This window comes from Grampus griseus (genome assembly GCF_964374135.1).
Source record: "Grampus griseus genome assembly, chromosome: 4".
Taxonomy (NCBI): domain Eukaryota; kingdom Metazoa; phylum Chordata; class Mammalia; order Artiodactyla; family Delphinidae; genus Grampus; species Grampus griseus.
The window spans coordinates 39,827,637-39,846,566 of record NC_138997.1 but is presented as its reverse complement, the minus strand read 5'-3'; the positions used below and the strand labels follow the sequence as shown (position 1 = coordinate 39,846,566).

The 18,930-nt window shown below is 41.1% G+C and overlaps 1 protein-coding gene across 1 annotated transcript in view; it reads right to left on the bottom strand.

The window, feature by feature from the left end:
- Positions 1-18,930, bottom strand: part of LOC309821957 (placenta-specific gene 8 protein) — a 36,662-nt gene continuing 17,732 nt past the window's right edge. Inside the window, exons 4-5 of the mRNA XM_082653531.1 lie at positions 16,587-16,701; positions 1-325 (exon numbers count right to left, since the gene is read on the bottom strand). Of these exons, the coding sequence (XP_082509657.1) occupies positions 16,597-16,701 (105 nt within the window). The 3' untranslated portion in view covers positions 1-325; positions 16,587-16,596. The remainder of the gene's footprint in view (positions 326-16,586; positions 16,702-18,930) is intronic.

Here is an 18,930-nt window from a genome sequence, read left to right as displayed (position 1 = left end):
TTCATGTTAGTAAAATCTTTTATTTGGTTTATATTTTAAATGTAATACAAAATTTATAAGCCAGAAAATTTAATAGCAAGGAGAAACTAAGCTGGACCATTTAGAAAAACTAAGGGACAACACTCCTTTAAAATAAATCAAAGTTCAATTTTTTTTTACCCTATTGATTGTGATTAAACATACCAATCATATTTCAATTGCAAAAAGTGGAGAAGCACTCAAGCTGAAGAGGTGTAGAGCTGGTTTTAGTTGCTTCAGTAAGAGCTCTTCACGAGGTCAGGAGAGAGACCACAGGAGAAAGGAAAGAAAAAAAAGAGCTCTTCACCTATAAGGGACAGACAAAAAATAGGGTTAAATTTTCTCAATCTACTTTTTAAATTTTAATAAAGGTCTAATTTTAGAATCATTTTAGATTTACAGAAAAGTTGCAAAGATAGTACAGAGAGTTCCCATATAACTTGCACCAGTTCCCTTATTGGTTAACATCTTACTGTGTTAGGTTTGTGACCACGAACCAATGTTGATAGATTATTAATCAAATCCTATCCTTTATTTAGATTCCTCAGTTTTTACCTAATGTTCCTTTGCTGTTCCAGGATCCCATCTAGCTGGTGTATTACCTTTAGTCATCATGTTTCCTTAGGCTCCTCTAAACTGCAATAGTTTCTCAAACATTCCTTGTTTTTGATGATCTTGACACTTTTGAGGAGAATCTGCCTCAATTTTTGTATTTTGTACAATGGGTCTCAATTTTTGTTTGTCTAATGTTTTTCTCATGGTTAGACTGGAGTTGTGGGGTTTTGAGAGGAAAACCCTAGAGGTAAGGTGCCAATCTCATCACATCATTTTAGGGGTACGTGCTATCAACAGGACACCACTGATGATGTTAACTTTGATATTAACTGGCTGAGGTAGTTTTGTCAGGTTTTTCCACTGTGAAGTTAGTTTTTTCCCTCCTTTTCATACTATACATTTTGAAAGAAAGTTGCTATGCAAACCCACACTTAAGGGGTGGGGAATTATGCTCTATCTCCTTGGGGGAGGTGTACCTACATAAATTATTTAAAATTCTGTATTTCTGGGAGATTTGTCTATTCTCCCTTCCTTGTTTGTTTTTAACATTTTTATTGGCATATAATTGCTTTACAATGTTGTGTTAGTTTCTGCTATATAACAAAGTGAATCAGCTATATGTATACATATATCCGCATATCCCATCCTTCTTGAGCCTCCCTCCCACCCTCCCTATCCCACCCCTCTAGGTGGTCAAAAAACACCGAGCTGATCTCCCTGTGCTATGCAGCTGCTTCCCACTAGCTATCTATTTTACATTTGGTAGTGTATATATGTCCATGCCACTCTTTCACTTTGTCCCAGCTTACCCTTCCCCCTCCCCGTGTCCTCAAGTCCATTCTCTACCTCTGCATCTCTATTCCTGTCCTGTACCTAGGTTCATCAGAACCTTTTTTTTTCTGTCAGATTTCATATATATGTGTTAGCATATGGTATTTGTCTTTCTCTTTCTGACTTAATTCACTCTGTATGACAGACTCTAGGTCCATCCACCTCACTATAAATAACTCAAGTTCGTTTCTTTTTATGGCCAAGTAATATTCCATTGTATACATGTGCCACATCTTCTTTATCCATTCATCTCTTGATGGACATTTAGGTTGCTCCCATGTCCTGGCTATTACAAATAGTGTTGCAGTGAACACTGTGGTACATGACTCTTTTTATTAATTAATTAATTAATTAATTTATAGGCTGCATTGGGTCTTTGCTGCTGTGCATGGGCTCTCACTAAATGCAGCGAGCAGGGGCTACTCTTTGTTGCAGTGTGCATGCTTCTCACTGTGGTGGCTCCTCTTGTTATGGAGCATGGACTCTAGGCGCACAGGCTTCAGTCGTTGTGGCTCACGGGCTCTAGAACGCAGGCTCAGTAGTTGTGGCACATGGGCTTTGCTGCTCTGAGACATGTGTGATCTTCCCGGACCAAGGCTCAAACCTGTGTCTTCTGCATTGGCAGGCGGATTCTTAACCACTGCACCACCAGGGAAGCCCCATGCCTCTTTTTGAATTATGGTTTTCTCAGGGTATATGCCCAGTAGTGGGATTGCTGGGTTGTACGGTAGTTCTATTTTTAGTTTTTTGGAACCTCCATAATGTTCTCCATAGTGGCTGTATCAATTTACATTCCACCAACAGTGCAAGAGGGTTCCCATTTCTCCACACCCTCGCCAATATTTATTGTTTGTAGATTTTTTGATGATGGCCATTCTGACCAGTGTGAGGTGATACCTCATTGTGGTTTTGATTTGCATTTCTCTAATGATTAGTGATATTGAGCATCCTTTCCTGTGTTTGTTGGCAATCTGTATATCTTCTTTGGAGAAAGGTCTATTTAAGCCTTCTGCCCATTTTTGGATTGGGTTATTTTTTTTTTTGATATTGAGCTGCTTGTATATTTTGGAGATTAATGCTTTGTCTGTTGCTTCATTTGCAAATATTTTCTCCCATTCTGAATGCTGTCTTTTCGTCTTGTTTATGGTTTCCTTTGCTGTGCAAAAGGTTTTAAGTTTCATTAGGTCCCATTTGTTTATTTTTGTTTTTATTTCCATTTCTCTAGGAGGTGGGTCAAAAAGGATCTTGCTGTGATTTATGTCATAGAGTGTCCTGCCTATGTTTTCCTCTAAGAGTTTAATAGTGTCTGGCCTTACATTTAGGTCTTTAATCCATTTTGAGTTTATTTTTGTATACAGTGTTAGGGAGTGTTCTAATTTCATTCTTTTACATGTAGCTATCCAGTTTTCCCAGAACCACTTATTGAAGAGGCTGTCTTTTCTCCATTGTATATTCTTGCCTCCTTTGTCTAAGATAAGGTGACCGTATGTGTGTGGGTTTAACTGTGTGCTTTCTATTCCATTCCATTGATCTATATTTCTGTTTTTGTGCCAGTACCATACTATCTTGATTACTGTAGCTTTGTAGTATAGTCCGAAGTCAGGGAGCCTGATTCCTCCAGCTCCGTTATTCTTTCTCAATATTGCTTTGGCTGTTCAGGGTCTTTTGTGTTTCCAAGCAAATTGTAAAAATTTTTGTTCTAGTTCTATGATAAATGCCATTGGTAGGGCTTCCCTGGTGGCGCAGTGGTTCAGAGTCCGCCTGCCGATGCAGGGGACGCGGGTTCGTGCCCCCGGTCCGGGAAGATCCCACATGCCGCGGAGCGGCTGGGCCTGTGAGTCATGGCCGCTGAGCCGGCGCGTCCGGAGCCTGTGCTCCGCAACGGGAGAGGCCACAACAGTGAGAGGCCCGTGTACCGCAAAAAAAAAAAAAAAAAAAAAAAAAAAATGCCATTGGTAGCTTGACAGGGATTGCACTGAATCTGTAGATTGCTTTGGGTAATAAATAATTTTAACAATGTTGATTCTTCCCCTCCAAGTACATGGTTTATCTCTCCATCTGTCTGTATCGTCTTTAATTTCTTTCATCAGTGTCTTATAGTTTTCTGCATACGGTTCTTTTGTGTCCTTAGGAAGGTTTATTCCTAGGTATTTTATTCTTTTTGTTGCAGTGATAAATGGGATTGCTTCCTTAATTTCTCTTTCAGTTTTTTCATCATTAATGTATAGGAATGCAAGAGATTTCTGTACATTAATTGTGTAACCTGTTACTTTACCAAATTCATTGTTTAGTTCTAGTAGTTTTCTGGTAGCATCCTTAGGAGTCTCTATGTATAGTACCATGTCATCTGCAAAGAGTGACACTTTTACTTCTTCTTTTCTGATTTGTATTTCTTTTATTTCTTTTCCTTCTCTGATTTTGGTGTATCACATTAATTGATAGAACTATGATTGCTGGGTCTATAATAGAACTATGGGTAGTTCTATTTGTAGTTTTTTAAGGAACCTTAAAAAATTCCTTTTTAAGGAACCTTCCTAGATATTTTATTCTTTTTGTTGCAATGGTAAATGGGAGTGTTTTCTTGACTTCACTTTCAGATTTTTCATCCTTAGTGTATAGGAATGCCAGAGATTTCTGTACATTAATTTTGTATCCTGCTACTTTACCAAATTCATTGATTAGCTCTAGTAGTTTTCTGGTAGCATCTTTAGGATTCTCTATGTATAGTATCATGTCATCTGCAAACAGTGACAGCTTTACTTCTTCTTTTCCGATTTGGATTCCTTTTATTTCCTTTTCTTCTCTGATTGCTGTGGCTAAAACTTCCAAAACTATGCTGAATAAGAGTGGTGAGAGTGGGCAATCTTGTCTTGTTCCTGATCTTAGTGGAAATGCTTTCAGTTTTTCACCATTGAGGACGATGTTGGCTGTGGGTTTGTCATATATGGCCTTTATTATGTTGAGGAAAGTTCCCTCTATGCCTACTTTCTGCAGGGTTTTTATCATAAATGGGTGTTGAATTTTGTCAAAAGCTTTCTCTGCATCTATTGAGATGATCATATGGTTTTTCTCCTTCAATTTGTTAATATGGTGTATCACGTTGATTCATTTGCATATATTGAAGAATCCTTGCATTCCTGGAATAAACCCCACTTGATCATGGTGTATGATCCGTTTAATGTGCTGTTGGATTCTGCTTGCTAGTATTTTATTGAGGATTTTTGCATCTATGTTCATCAGTGATATTGGCCTGTAGTTTTCTTTCTTTGTGACATCCTTGTCTGGTTTTGGTATCAGGGTGATGGTGGCCTCGTAGAAGGAGTTTGGGAGTGTTCCTCCCTTTGCTATATTTTGGAAGAGTTTGAGAAGGATAGGTGATAGCTCTTCTCTAAATGTTTGATAGAATTCGCCTGTGAAGCCATATGGTCCTGGGCTTTTGCTTGTTGGAAGATTTTTAATCACAGTTTCAATTTCAGTGCTTGTGATTGGTCTGTTCATATTTTCTATTTCTTCCTGATTCAGTCTTGGCAGGTTGTGCCTTTCTAAGAATTTGTCCATTTCTTCCAGGTTGTCCATTTTATTGGCATAGAGTTGCTTGTAGTAATCTCTCATGATCTTTTGTATTTCTGCAGTGTCAGTCGTTACTTCTCCTTTTTCCTTTCTAATTCTATTGATTTGAATCTTCTCCCTTTTTTTCTTGATGAGTCTGGCTAACGGTTTATCAATTTTGTTTATCCTTTCAAAGAACCAGCTTTTAGTTTTATTGATCTTTGCTATCATTTCCTTCATTTCTTTTTCATTTATTTCTGATCTGATTTTTATGATTTCTTTCCTTCTGCTAACTTTGGGGTTTTTTGTTCTTTCTCTAATTGCTTTAGGTGCAAGGTTAGGTTGTTTATTCGAGATGTTTCCTGTTTCTTAAGGTAGGATTGTATTGTTATAAACTTCCCTCTTAGAACTGCTTTTGCTGCATCCCATAGATTTTGAGTCATCGTGTCTCCATTGTCATTTGTTTCTAGGTATTTTTTGATTTCCTCTTTGATTTCTTCAGTGATCACTTCATTATTAAGTAGTGTATTGTTTAGCCTCCATGTGTTTGTAGTTTTTACAGATCTTTTCCTGTAATTGATATCTAGTCTCATGGCGTTGTGGTCAGAAAAGATACTTGATACAATTTCAATTTTCCTAAATTTACCAAGGCTTGATTTGTGACCCAAGATATGATCTATCCTGGAGAATGTTCCATGAGCACTTGAGAAAAATGTGTATTCTGTTGTTTTTGGATGGAATGTCCTATAAATATCAATTAAGTCCATTTGGTTAATGTATCATTTAAAGCTTGTGTTTCCTTATTTATTTTCATTTTGGATGATCTGTCCATTGGTGAAAGTGGGGTGTTAAAGTCCCCTACTATGAATGTGTTACTGTCGATTTCCCCTTTTATGGCTGTCAGTATTTGCCTTATGTATTGAGGTGCTCCTATGTTGGGTGCATAAATATTTACAATTGTTATATCTTCTTCTTGGATCGATCCCTTGATCATTATGTAGTGTCCTTCTTTGTCTCTTCTAATAGTCTTTGCTTTAAAGTCTATTTTGTCTGATATGAGAATTGCTACTCCAGCTTTCTTTTGGTTTCCATTTGCATGAAATACCTTTTTCCATCCCCTTACTTTCAGTCTGTATGTGTCTCTAGGCCTGAAGTGGGTCTCTTGTAGACAGCAAATATATGCGTCTTGTTTTTGTATCCATTCGGCCAATCTGTGTCTTTTGATGGGAGCATTTAGTCCATTTACATTTAAGGTAATTATCGATATGTGTGTTCCCATTCCTATTTTCTTAATTGTTTTGGGTTCGATATTGTAGGTCTTTTCCTTCTTTTGTGTTTCTTGCCTAGAGAAGTTCCTTTAGCAGTTGTTGTAGAGCTGGTTTGGTGGTGCTGAACTCTCTCAGCTTTTGCTTGTCTGTAAAGGTTTTAATTTCTCCATCAAATCTGAATGAGATCCTTGCTGGGTAGAGTAATCTTGGTTGCAGGTTTTTCTCCTTCAACACTTTCAATATGTCCTGCCACTCCCTTCTGGCTTGCAGAGTTTCTGCTGAAAGATCAGCTGTTAACCTTATGGGGTTTCCCTTGTGTGTTATTTGTTGTTTTTCCCTTGCTGCTTTTAATATGTTTTCTTTGTATTTAATTTTTGACAGTTTGATTAATATGTGTCTTGGTGTATTTCTCCTTGGATTTATCCTGTATGGGACTCTCTGTGCTTCCTGGACTTGATTAACTATTTCCTTTCCCATATTAGGAAAGTTTTCAACTATAATCTCTTCAAATATTTTCTCAGTCCCTTTCTTTTTCTCTTCTTCTTCTGGAACCCCTATAATTCAAATGTTGGTGCGTTTAATGTTGTCCCAGAGGTCTCTGAGACTGTCCTCAGTTCTTTTCATTCTTTTTTCTTTATTCTGCTCTGCAGTAGTTATTTCCACTATTTTATCTTCCAGGTCACTTTACCGTTCTTCTGCCTCAGTTATTCTGCTATTGATCCCATCTAGAGTATTTTTCATTTCATTTATTGTGTTGTTCATCATTGTTTGTTTCATCTTTAGTTCTTCTAGGTCCTTGTTAACTGATTCTTGCATTTTGTCTATTCTATTTCCAAGATTTTGGATCATCTTTACTATCATTATTCTGAATTCTTTTTCAGGTAGACTGCCTATTTCCTCTTCATTTGTTAGGTCTGGTGGGTTTTTATCTTGCTCCTTCATCTGCTGTGTGTTTTTCTGTCTTTTCATTTTGCTTATCTTACTGTGTTTGGGGTCTCCTTTTTGCAGGCTGCAGGTTCGTAGTTCCTGTTGTTTTTTGTGTCTGTCCCCAGTGGCTAAGGTTGGTTCAGTGGGTTGTGTAGGCTTCCTGGTGGAGGGTACTAGTGCCTGTGTTCTGGTGGATGAGGCTGGATCTTGTCTTTCTGGTGGGCAGGTCCACGTCTGGTGGTGTGTTTTGGGGTGTCTGTAGACTTATTATGATTTTGGGCAGCCTCTCTGCTAATGGGTGGGGTTGTGTTCCTGTGTTGCTAGTTGTTTGGCATAGGATGTCCAGCACTGTAGCTTGCTGGTCGTTGAGTGAAGCTGGGTGCTGGTGTTGAGATGGAGATCTCTGGGAGATTTTCTCCATTTGATATTATGTGGAGCTGGGAGGTCTCTTGTGGACCAGTGTCCTGAAGTTGGCTCTCCCACCTCAGAGGCACAGCACTGACTCCTGGCTGCAGCACCAAGAGCCTTTCATCCACAGGGCTCCTTAATTTGGGATGATTCGTTGTCTATTCATGTATTTCACAGATGCAGGGTACATCAAGTTGATTGTGGAGCTTTAATCTGCTGCTTCTGAGGCTGCTGGGAGAGATTTCCCTTTCTCTTCTTTGTTCTCACAGCTCCCAGGGGCTCAGCTTTGGATTTGGCCCCGCCTGTGCGTGTAGGTCGCGGGAGGGCGTCTGTTCTTTGCTCAGACAGGACGGGGTTAAAGGAGCCGCTGATTCGGAGGCTCTGGCTCACTCAGGCCGGGGGGGTAGGGAGGGTCACGGAGTGTGGGGCGGGCCTGCGGCGGCAGAGGCCGGCATGACGTTGCTAGCCTGAGGCGCGCCGTGCGTTCTCCCGGGGGAGTTGTCCCTGGATCCCGGGACTCTAACAGTGGCGGGCTGCACAGGCTCCCCGGAAGGCGGTGTGTATAGTGACCTGTGTTCGCACACAGGTTTCTTGGTGGCGGCAGCAGCGGCCTTAGCGTCTCATGTCTGTCTCTTGTCTCCGCACTTTTAGCCGCGGCTCGCGCCCGTCTCTGGAGCTCCTTTAAGCAGCGTTCTTAATCCCCTCTCCTCGTGCACCAGGAAACAAAGAGGGAAGAAAAAGTCTCTTGCCTCTTCGGCAGGTGCAGACTTTTCCCCGGACTCCCTCCCGGCTAGCCGCGGTGCACTAACGCCCTGCAGGCTGTGTTCACGCCGCCAACCTCAGTCCTCTCCTGGCGCTCCGACCGAAGCCTGAGCCTCAGCTCCCAGCCCCGCCTGCCCCAGCGGGCGAGCAGACAAGCCTCTCGGCTGGTGAGTGCCGGTCGGCCCGATCCTCTGCGCTGGAATCTCTCCGCTTTGCCCTCCACACCCCTGTTGCTGTGCTCTCCTCCGCGGCTCCCAAGCTCCCCCTCTCCGCCACCCGCAGTCTCCGCCACCCGCAGTCTCCGCCACCCGCAGTCTCCACCTCCGAAGCTCCCCCACTCCGCCACCCGAAGTCTCCGCCCGCGAAGGGGCTTCCTAGTGTGTGGACACTTTTCCTCCTTCACAGCTCTCTCCCGCTGGTGCAGGACCCGTCCCTATCCTTTTGTCTCTGTTTATTTTTTTCTTTTGCCCTAACCGGGTACGTGGGGGGTTCCTTGCCTTTTGGGAGGTCTGAGGTCTTCTGCCAGCATTCAGTAGGTGCTCCGTAGGAGTTGTTCCACGCGTAGATGTATTTCTGGTGTATCTGTGGGGAGGAAGGTGATCTCCGTGTCTTACTCTTCCGCCATCTTCCCGGAAGTCCCCGTAGTTTTCTTTTTATGTGTGACATCTTTGTCTGGTTTTGGTATCAGAGTGATGGTGGCCTTGCAGAACGCGATTGAGAGTGTTCCTTCCTCTGCTATATTTTGGAAGAATTTGAGAAGGATAGGTGTCAGCTCTCCTCTAAATGTTTGATAGAATTCGCCTGTGAAGCCATCTGGTCCTGGACTTTTGTTTGTTGGAAGATTTTTTTTATCACAGTTTCAATTTCATTACTTGTGATTGGTCTGTTCATATTTTCTGTTTCTTCTTGGTTCATCTTGGAAGGTTGTACTTTTCTGAGAATTTGTCCATTTCTTCCAGGTTGTCCATTTTATTGGCATATAGTTGCTTGTAGTAGTCTCTCATGGTCCTTTGTATTTATGCAGTGTCAGTTGTTACCTCTCCTTTTTCGTTTCTAATTCTATTGATTTGAGTCTTCTCCCTTTTTTCTTAATGAGACTGGCTAATGGTTTATCAATTTTGTTTATCTTTTCAAAGAACCAGCTTTTAGTTTTATTGATCTTTGCTATCTTTCCTTCATTTCTTTTTCAATTATTTCTGATCTGATCTTTATGATTTCTTTCCTTCTGCTAACTTTGGGGGTTTTTTGTTCTTCTTTCTCTAATTGCTTTAGGTGTAAGGTTAGGTTGTTTATTTGAGATTTTTCTTGTTTTTTGCGGTAGGATTGTATTGCTATAAACTTCCCTCTTAGAACTGCTTTTGCTGCATCCCATAGGTTTTGTGTTGTATTTTCATTGTCATTTGTTTCTAGGTATTTTTTGATTTCCTCTTTGATTTCTTCAGTGATCTCTTGGTTATTTAGTAGTGTACTGTTGAGCCTCCATGTGTTTGTAGTTTTTACAGATTTTTTTCCTCTAATTTGATATCTAGTCTCATAACATTGTGGTCATAAAAGATAATTGATATGATTTCAATTTTCTTAAATTTACCAAGGCTTTATTTGTGACCCAAGATATGATCAATCCTGGAAAATGTTCCATGGACACTCGAGAAGAAAGTGTATTCTGTTGTTTTTTCATGGAATGTCCTATAAATATCAATTAAGTATATTTGGTCTAATGTGTCTTTTAAAGCTTGTGTTTATTTATTTTCATTTTGGATGATCTGTCTATTGGTGAAAGTGGGGTGTTAAAGTCCCCTACTATTATTGTGTTACTGTCAATTTCCCCTTTTTTTTTTTTTTTGTGGTACATGGGCCTCTCACTGTTGTGGCCTCTCCCGTTGCGGAGCACAGGCTCCGGACGTGCAGGCTCAGTAGCCATGGCTCATGGGCCCAGCCACTCCGCAGCATGTGGGATCTTCCCGGACCAGGGCACGAACCCATGTCCCCTGCATTGGCAGGTGGACTCTCAACCACTGCGCCACCAGGGAAGCCCTCAATTTCCCCTTTTATGGCTGTTAGCATTTGTCTTATGTATTGAGGTGCTCCTATATTGGGTGCATAAATATTTACAATTGTTATATCTTCTTCTTGGATTGATCCTTGGTCATTATGTAGTGTCCTTCTTTGTCTCTTGTAATAGTCTTTATTTTAAAGTCTATTTTGTCTGATATGAGAATTGCTACTCCAGCTTTCTTTTGATTTCAGTTTGCGTTGAATATCTTTTTCCATCCCCTCACTTTCAGTCTGTATGTGTCCCTAGGTCTGAAGTGGTCTCTTGTAGACAGCATATATATGTGTCTTGTTTTTGCGTCCATTCAGCCAGTCTGTGTCTTTTGTTTGGAGCACTGAATCCATTTACATTTAAGGTAATTATCGATACGTATGTTCCTATTACCATTTTCTTAATTGTTTTGGGTTTGTTATTGTAGGTCTTTTCCTTCTCTTGTGTTTCCTGCCTAGAGAAGTTCCTTTAGCATTTGTTGTAAAGCTGGTTTGGTGGTGCTGAATTCTCTTAACTTTTGCTTGTCTGTAAAGGTTTTGATTTCTCCATTGAATCTGAATGAGATCCTTGCTGGGTAGAGCAATCTTGGTTGTAGGTTTTTCTCTTTCATCACTTTAAATATGTCCTGCCACTCCCTTCTGGCTTGCAGAGTTTCTGTTGAAAGATCAGCTGTTAACCTTATGGGGTTTCCCTCGTATGTTATTTGTTGGTTTTCCCTTGCTACTTTTAATATTTTTCCTTTGTATTTAATTTTTGATAGTTGTTTGATTAATATGTGTCTTGGTGTGTTTCTCCTTGGAGTTATCCTGTATGGGACTCTCTGTGCTTCCTGGACTTGACTACTTCCTTTCCCGTATGAGGGAAGTTTTCAACTATAATCTCTTCAAATATTTTCTCAGTCCCTTTCTTTTTCTCTTCTTCTTCTGGAACCCCTATAATTTGAATGTTGGTGCATTTAATGTTGTCCCAGAGGTCTCTGAGACTGTCCTCAATTCTTTTCATTCTTTTTTCTTTATTCTGCTCTGTGGCAGTTATTTCCACTATTTTATCTTCCAGGTCACTTATCCGTTCTTCTGCCTCAGTTATTCTGCTATTGATTCCTTCTAGAGAATTTTTAATTTCATTTATTGTGTTGTTCATCATTGTTTGTTTGCTCTTTAGTTCTTCTAGGTCCTTGTTAAACATTTCTTTGATTTTCTCCATTCTATTTCCAACATTTTGGATCAACTTTACTATCATTACTCTGAATTCTTTTTCAGGTAGACTGCCTATTTCCTCTTCATTTGTTTGGTCTGGTGGGTTTTTACCTTGTTCCTTCATCAGCTGCATATTTCTCTGTTTTCCTATTTGTTTAACCTACTGTGTTTGGGGTTTCCTTTTCGCAGGCTGCAGGTTCGTAGTTCCCATTGTTTTTGGTGTCTGCCCCCAGTGGGTGAGGTTTGTTCAGTGGCTTATTTAGGCTTCCTGGTGGAGGGGACTGGTATCTGTGTTCCGCCGGTTGGAGCTATATCTTGTCCTTTTGGCAGGCAGGGCCATGTCTGGTGGTGTGTTTTGGAGTGTCTGTGAAATTAGTATGACTTTACACAGCTTCTCTGTTGATGGGTAGGGTTGTGTTCCCATCTTGCTAGTTGTTTAGCATGGTGTGTTCAGCACTGGAGCTTGCTGGCCATTGGGTGGAGCTGTGTCTTAGTGTTGAGATGAAGATCTCGGAGAGCTCTAACCAATTGATATTATGTGGGGCCGGGAGGTCTCTGGTGGTCCAATGTCCTGGACTCGGCCCTCCCACCTCGGAGGCTCAGGCCTGAGACCCGGCCAGAGCACCAAGACCCTGCCAGCCATACAGCTCAGAAGAAAAGGAAGAGAGAAAAAAACAAAAACAAAAAACGAACAGACAGAGCCCTAGGACAAATGGTAAAAGCAAACCTATACAGACAAAATCACACAAAGTGGCATACACATACACACTCACAAAAAAGAGAAAAGGGAAAAAAATATATATGTATATATATATATATATATATATGGAAGAGAGCAACCAAACCCCAGTAAACAAATTCATCCATGATAATAAGCACTAAATACTAAACTAAGATAAACATAAAACCAGAAAAAAAATAATGCAGAAAGCAAACCGCAAGTGTACAGTTGCTCCCAAAGTCCACTGCCTCAATTTTGGGAACATTCGTTATCCATTTAGGTATCCTTCAGATGTAGGGTTTATCAGGTTGATTGTGGGGATTTAATCTGCTTCTCCTGAGGCTGCACAGAGAAATTTCCCTTTCTCTTATTCTTTCACACAGCTTCTGGGGTTCAGCTTTGGTTTTGGCCCCAACTCTGTGAGTAGGCCACCCTCAGGAATCTGTTCCCTGCCCAGAGAGCTGGGGGTTAAAGCAGCGGCTGATTAGGGCTCTCTTGCTCTCTAAGGCCAGGGGGAGGGAGGGGTACGGTAGTCATTATTGGGATGTGGGGCAAGCCTGAGGCGGCAGAGGCCAGCGTGACGTTGCACCAGCCTGAGGCACGCTGTGTATTCTCCCGGGGAAGTTGTCCTTGGATCCCGGGACCCTGGCAGTGTCGGGCTGCACAAGCTCCCAGGGAGTGTGTGGATAGTGACCTGTGCTGGCACACAGGATTCTTGGTGGCAGCGGCAGCAGTGTTAGCAGTTCAGTCCCGTTCTGTGGTCCGAGCTGATAGCCGTGGCTCACGCCCATCTCTGGAGCTCGCTTAGGCAGTGTTCTGCCTTCTGTGGGCACACTGGGAAGGAATCCCCACTCCATGCACACCCCAAAACAAAGGTCTCTTGCCTCTCTGGCAGGTCCAGACTTTTTTCGGACTCCCTCCCAGCTAGCCGTGGTGCACTAACACCCTGCAGGCCGTGTTCACGCCGCCAACCCCAGTCCTCTCCCTGCGCTGTGACCGAAGCCCGAGACTCAGCTCCCAGCACCCCCTCACCCCGCCCCAGCAGGTGAGCAGACAAGCCTCTCGGGCTGGTGAGTGCTGGTCGGCCCCGATCCTCTGTGCAGGAATCTCTCCGCTTTGCCCTCCGCACCCCTGTTGCTGTGCTCTCCTCCACGGCTCCGAAGCTTCCCACCTCCGCCCCTCTCAGTCTCTGCTCGCGAAGGGGCTTCTAGCGTGTGGAAACCTTGCCTCCTTCACGGCTCCCTCCCACTGGTGCAGGTCCCGTCCCTATCCTTTTGTCTCTGTTTTTTCTTTTTTCTTTTGCCCTACCCAGGTACGTGGGGACTTTCTTGCCTTTTGGGAGGTCTGAGGTCTTCTGCCAGCATTCAGTGGGTGTTCTATAGTTGTTCCACGTGTAGATATATTTCTGATGTATTTGTGGGGAGGAAGGTGATCTCCGCGTCTTACTCCTCCTCTCCATCTTGAAGGTCTCCCGCACTGATCTGTTTGTTTGTTTAGCACTGCATGGCATGTGGGATCTTAGTTCCCCAGCCAGTGATCGAACCTGTGCCCCCTGCATTGGAAGCACAGAGTCCTAATCACTGAACCCCAGGGAAGTCCCTGCATTAGTGTATTTTTGAAGAAAACTTATTCTTACATATAGGTTGGTCACAGTAATGAATAAGATTGCCATTACATACATATCAGTATGGACTGATACTCAGATACTTATTTTATACTTTGGGTTATAATCCAATACTACCTTATTTTGTTGCTCAAGTTGTTCCAGTTTTGGCTACTGGGAACTTTTTCAGTTCGTTCTTGTATCCCTTTGTCTCAATCTGTTTTTAACGTAAATCACATTATTCTTTTATCTTTATCTCTTTATTCTCCCATTTCAGATATTTGTATATCTAAAGTGTTATTGTCAATGAATAATGTAGGGTCCAAGCTGATGAGCAGGAGTCGGGACCACCAAGATATTTTATGTCAAACCAGCTCAAAATTTCAGTGAGATAATTTCCTTGAGGTTAAAAAAAAGCTCAAATGCCAGGATTTATTATTGTATATGTGTGGGTAGATATTTTTTCCAAACAGTCTCATGTGCTTATTTAGGTAAAGTGTTGAAATGGTGTAAGGCCAAATCTTTGCTTTTGACCTCATCCTGTCCAGTCTGTGCCACTTGCCATTACCGGGTTAATTTTTCTAAAGTATAAGTCTACATATGTTACTCCTTTATAGCCTGCAATAACTCCTTAGTGCTTACCAAATAAAAGGCCAAATCATTAGCCCAGTATTCACTACATTGCATGCCAAGGTCCCAAATCAGTTTTTAAAATCTTTCATTTCTCATTATTTTCCTACTTATACCATATGTCCCTGCCAAGTCGAACCTAAGCTCATAAAGATGTTTTTTCCGTTTTTTGCCTCTATAGTTTCACTAATGTTGCTGATGGGAAGCAACACCCATTTCTATTCATCTTGTGTCAAAAATCTTCCCTTTTCCCCATCCAATCCATTTCTACCATTGTCTGTCCTGCCCTGTGGTCTGGGAGGCTGACCTGTGGTCCCCAGCAATACTGTTCTTCTCTCTGCCTTCCTGGTGTGTTCAACCAATGGCAAGCCCAGAAGGACATCAGAAAATGAGGTCAGGGTAGTTTTCCCCTTGTTTCCTTCCTGAGGGGTTACCCCAGGCTGCTCAGGTCCTCTCAGGGCAGCCGTTACACAGCTTTCTCCTTTGGGATGCAGGTAACTGCTCCCTCCCATCCTCCCGAGGCCTAGGGATGGTAACGGTTCAGCTGTTGTTGCACAATCCCCTGTCATTTCCCTGTACCTCCCACCCACACCTTTGTAAATGGTCTTCATTAAATCCTTGTATTATCACAGTTTGAGTGCCATCTATTTCCTCTTGTGACCCTGATGCTCACTTCTTCTTTAGAATTAAAACCACTTCTTTCAAGAAACTTTCACTTACACTTCTCACAGGATATCATCTTTCCTTCCTCTGAGCATAAAATAGCACTTCATCTAAAGGCATTATTCAAAGTTTGCATTTTATTTGAGGGATTTTCTAATGCCTTCTTTTTGAGTATAAAGTCTCTAAGGGGAAGAGGACCAGCTTATTTCCCTTCATTCCCCACAGTCCCTAACAGTGTCCTGCATGGTACTAGGTACGTGAGGCATTATTTGCTAAATGCATAAATATTTGAAAACATATCTTCCAAGAGTTATGTTTGTTAACTTACACAAAGTTCTCATTCACTTGAGAAAGGAAGTGGGATTTTTGCAAAGAATGGGAAAATTAATGTTTTCTTCCCATACTCAAGATACGTTCTATAGAATACTGACAAAATCATGTTGATTTCTACTTTACTATATCCTCAATAGCTAATTCTGAGAATCTTGGAAAAATGAGTTGGAAATGACTTGACTGAATTTCAGATGATGACATTCTACAGAACATTTCCAAATATTCTGTATTCTATTCCACCTCTTTCAAAGTTCACCTTCTCTTTCCTGTTTAACCTCACCTCATTATTTATAGATGCATTATGCCACAATTAATCCAAATATTACATAGCATAATTTTCATTTGCTCTACTACTTTATAATTATTTACCAGTTTCTTTCATCAATTTGTTTGTATTAGCAGGGAAAGTGCTTTCCACTTCTTTTGTATCTCACCACACTCTTGTATTTTGCAAGTGGTGCTTCATTAATAGACCATCAGAATTCTGAGAAGTCTAGAGAAGTCACCATCCCTTTATTTGCTAAAATATAGTTTCAAAATATAGAGTTATTTTTTTGAACTGAATGTTTGTGTCCCCCCAGCCACAAAACTCATATGTTGAAACCCTAACCCCCAGTGTGATGGTATTAGGAGGTGAAGCCTTTGGGAAGTAATTAGGTTTAGATGAGATCATGAAGGTGAGGGCCCCATGATGGGAATACTGTCCTCATAAGAAGAAAGGCCAAAAACTCTCTCTCTGTCTCCAATATTTGAGGACACAGCAAAAAGGTGGCCAACTGCAAGCTAGGAAGAGCATCCTCACCAAGGAACCGAACTGGCTCATACTTGATCTTGGACTTCCCAGCATTCCGAACTATGAGAAATAAATTCCTGTTGTTTAACCTGTTTAAGCTATGTTACTTTGTTATGGCAGCCCAAACAAGCTTTCTTCATTTGAAGAAATCAAAGTCAATCTTTATATTAAGATAACATTTGAGAGACTTAAATAATTGTTATTATTGAATTATTATTCAAAATAATGCTGAGTTTACAAAGCCCTTGATTATATTTCTCAACATTCACAGATTCTGGGACTTACCATTGTTTTTTTAGAAAGTATGCATGGCTCTCCTTCTGTTGATGTCTCTCTTGATTTGGCAAAGAGAACACAGAGGACAGCAAAGGGTCACGATATAGTCATCACAAATGGATCCCTGTTTGAAAATATAAAAGAAACAGAAATGTAAAATCCACCTATTTGGGAATTAAGACTTGTGGATTTTCAAGACATTTTGAAGAGAAGCAGAAGGCATTCATCCTTTGAATTTGGAGTTTGGATGGATACATTTAGGAAAATGTTAGTTGATTTCTCTATATAGCTCCTGTCTCTTTTTATGAAATCAAATGTTTTCCTATAATTTGTGATATTGAAAATAGAAGATATCTAACCAAACTATCAATATGAGGGTAAAATAAGGAGTTTCATGAAGTAAAATCTCTTTTCTCCTCTACCCTCTCTCTTTCTCAGGAAGCTACTAGAGGATGTCTCCACCAAAGTGAAGGAGCAAACCAAGAAAGGTATAAGAAACCAGAGACTAACATGGGGGAGCGGTTAATGGAATCTCCAGTCATGGCGAAGGAGATCTCAGGGCAAAAGCAGAGCACCAGGAGTGAAAAGCATCTAGTTCAAAGGGTAGCGGGTCAGGGAGTGATTTCATCAAGGAGACGAAAATGATAGAATGTCTGATGTATTGAATGTTTGGGGAAGAGATTTAGAAAACTGGGAAAGAGTTTGGGACTGCACTACTCTTAAGTAAATGAAAAACTCCTAATGAAAAAGCCAAGCATTATTAATAGTAGGAAAAACAAAGTTTAGTAGAAAAGGCAATCATAGTTCATTACACGATTCAACTCAACTCTGAAGAGCAAGCAGAGCTATCATAATATAAATACTAAATACGGATTTAACCAAAATTATATATAACTATATTGGAAGGAGTGAGGTAGGGGTAGGGTGCATGTCCATGGTGGGGAAGGGGGATAAAACAGAACTAAATTCTCATCTTCCACAGTAAGAAGTCCAGAGACAATGCCCCAAACTGCAAAGTCAAAAAGTAGCAATACAAGTCTACTATTTGGAGATACGGAGGTAAACACCCAAAGATCAGCCTTTGGAAAGAGGAAGTAGGGGAGAGAAGTTTGGGGAGTACTATTTTCCTTAACAAACCTTATAAATTAGATAATTTTAAAAACTATGTGCTTGCAGAGCTTTGTTAACTGAAATGAAAGCTGTACTAGAAAACAGGGATGGGGGGATTTAGTGAGCCAGAAATCATGAGCAATTTTTGGAAAAAAAAATGAAGCAGATGGGATTACATTGATGGAGAAAGTAAAACAGAGCTAAGGAACATGAAACCTAACATAGTCAGAGGCACGGTATTTGATAAACCCCAAACCAAAAACTCTCAGTTCAGAAAGGAGGAAGAATGGGCTGGGGAATGAAAGATGAGTGGTTAACTGATGCCAGCTTGAGCAGCTGGGCCAGCCCAGAGCTGCCAGCTGTGGCCTTGCCTGGAACACAGCCTGCAGAGCAGTTTAACAGATGACCCTAATGTGGGCTTTGGGGCCCCAGAAGAGAAGAGGGGTGAGATAAGTGGGGCAGCTATTCACCTATCACATAAGAGGTCAGACTCTCAAAGACTCACCACAAACACACTAAAAGAAATAATAAAAGGTAAAGACATTTTAGCACAGCTGATAAATCTAAATCACTCCCACCCATGAGATAGCCAAATTATTTTACGTTTGGTATTCATCAAATGGTATTTTTTTCCTTCTTTTCATTTTTGGCTGAATAGAACTTTCCTGGTTCCTTTTGTTCCCTTTAGTAGTTTTAGATGTTCCACAACTAATTTTTATTAGCAATGACCCTTAAATTTTTACCCACAACTTAACATTATATATTAAAAAATTTTTTTTGACATCTTTATTGGAGTATAATTGCTTTACAATGTTGCGTTAGTTTCTGCTTTATAACAAAGTGAATCAGCTATACATATACATATGTTCCCGTATCTCCTCCCTCTTGCATCTCCCTCCCTCCCTCCCTATCCCAACCCTCTAGGTGGTCACAAAGCACCCCGCTGATCTCCCTGTGCTCTGTGGCTGCTTCCCACTAGCTATTTTACATTTGGTAGTGTATATAAGTCCATGCCACTCTCTCACTTTGTCCCAGCTTACCCTTCCTCCTCCCCATGTCAAGTCCATTCTCTACATCTGTGTCTTTATTCCTGTCCTGCCCCTAGGTTCTTCAGAACAATTTCTTTTCTTTTTTTTAAGATTCCATATATATATGTTAGCATACAGTATGTGTTTTTCTCTTTCTGACTTACTTCACTGTATGACAGACTCTAGGTCCATCCATCTCACTACAAATAACTCAA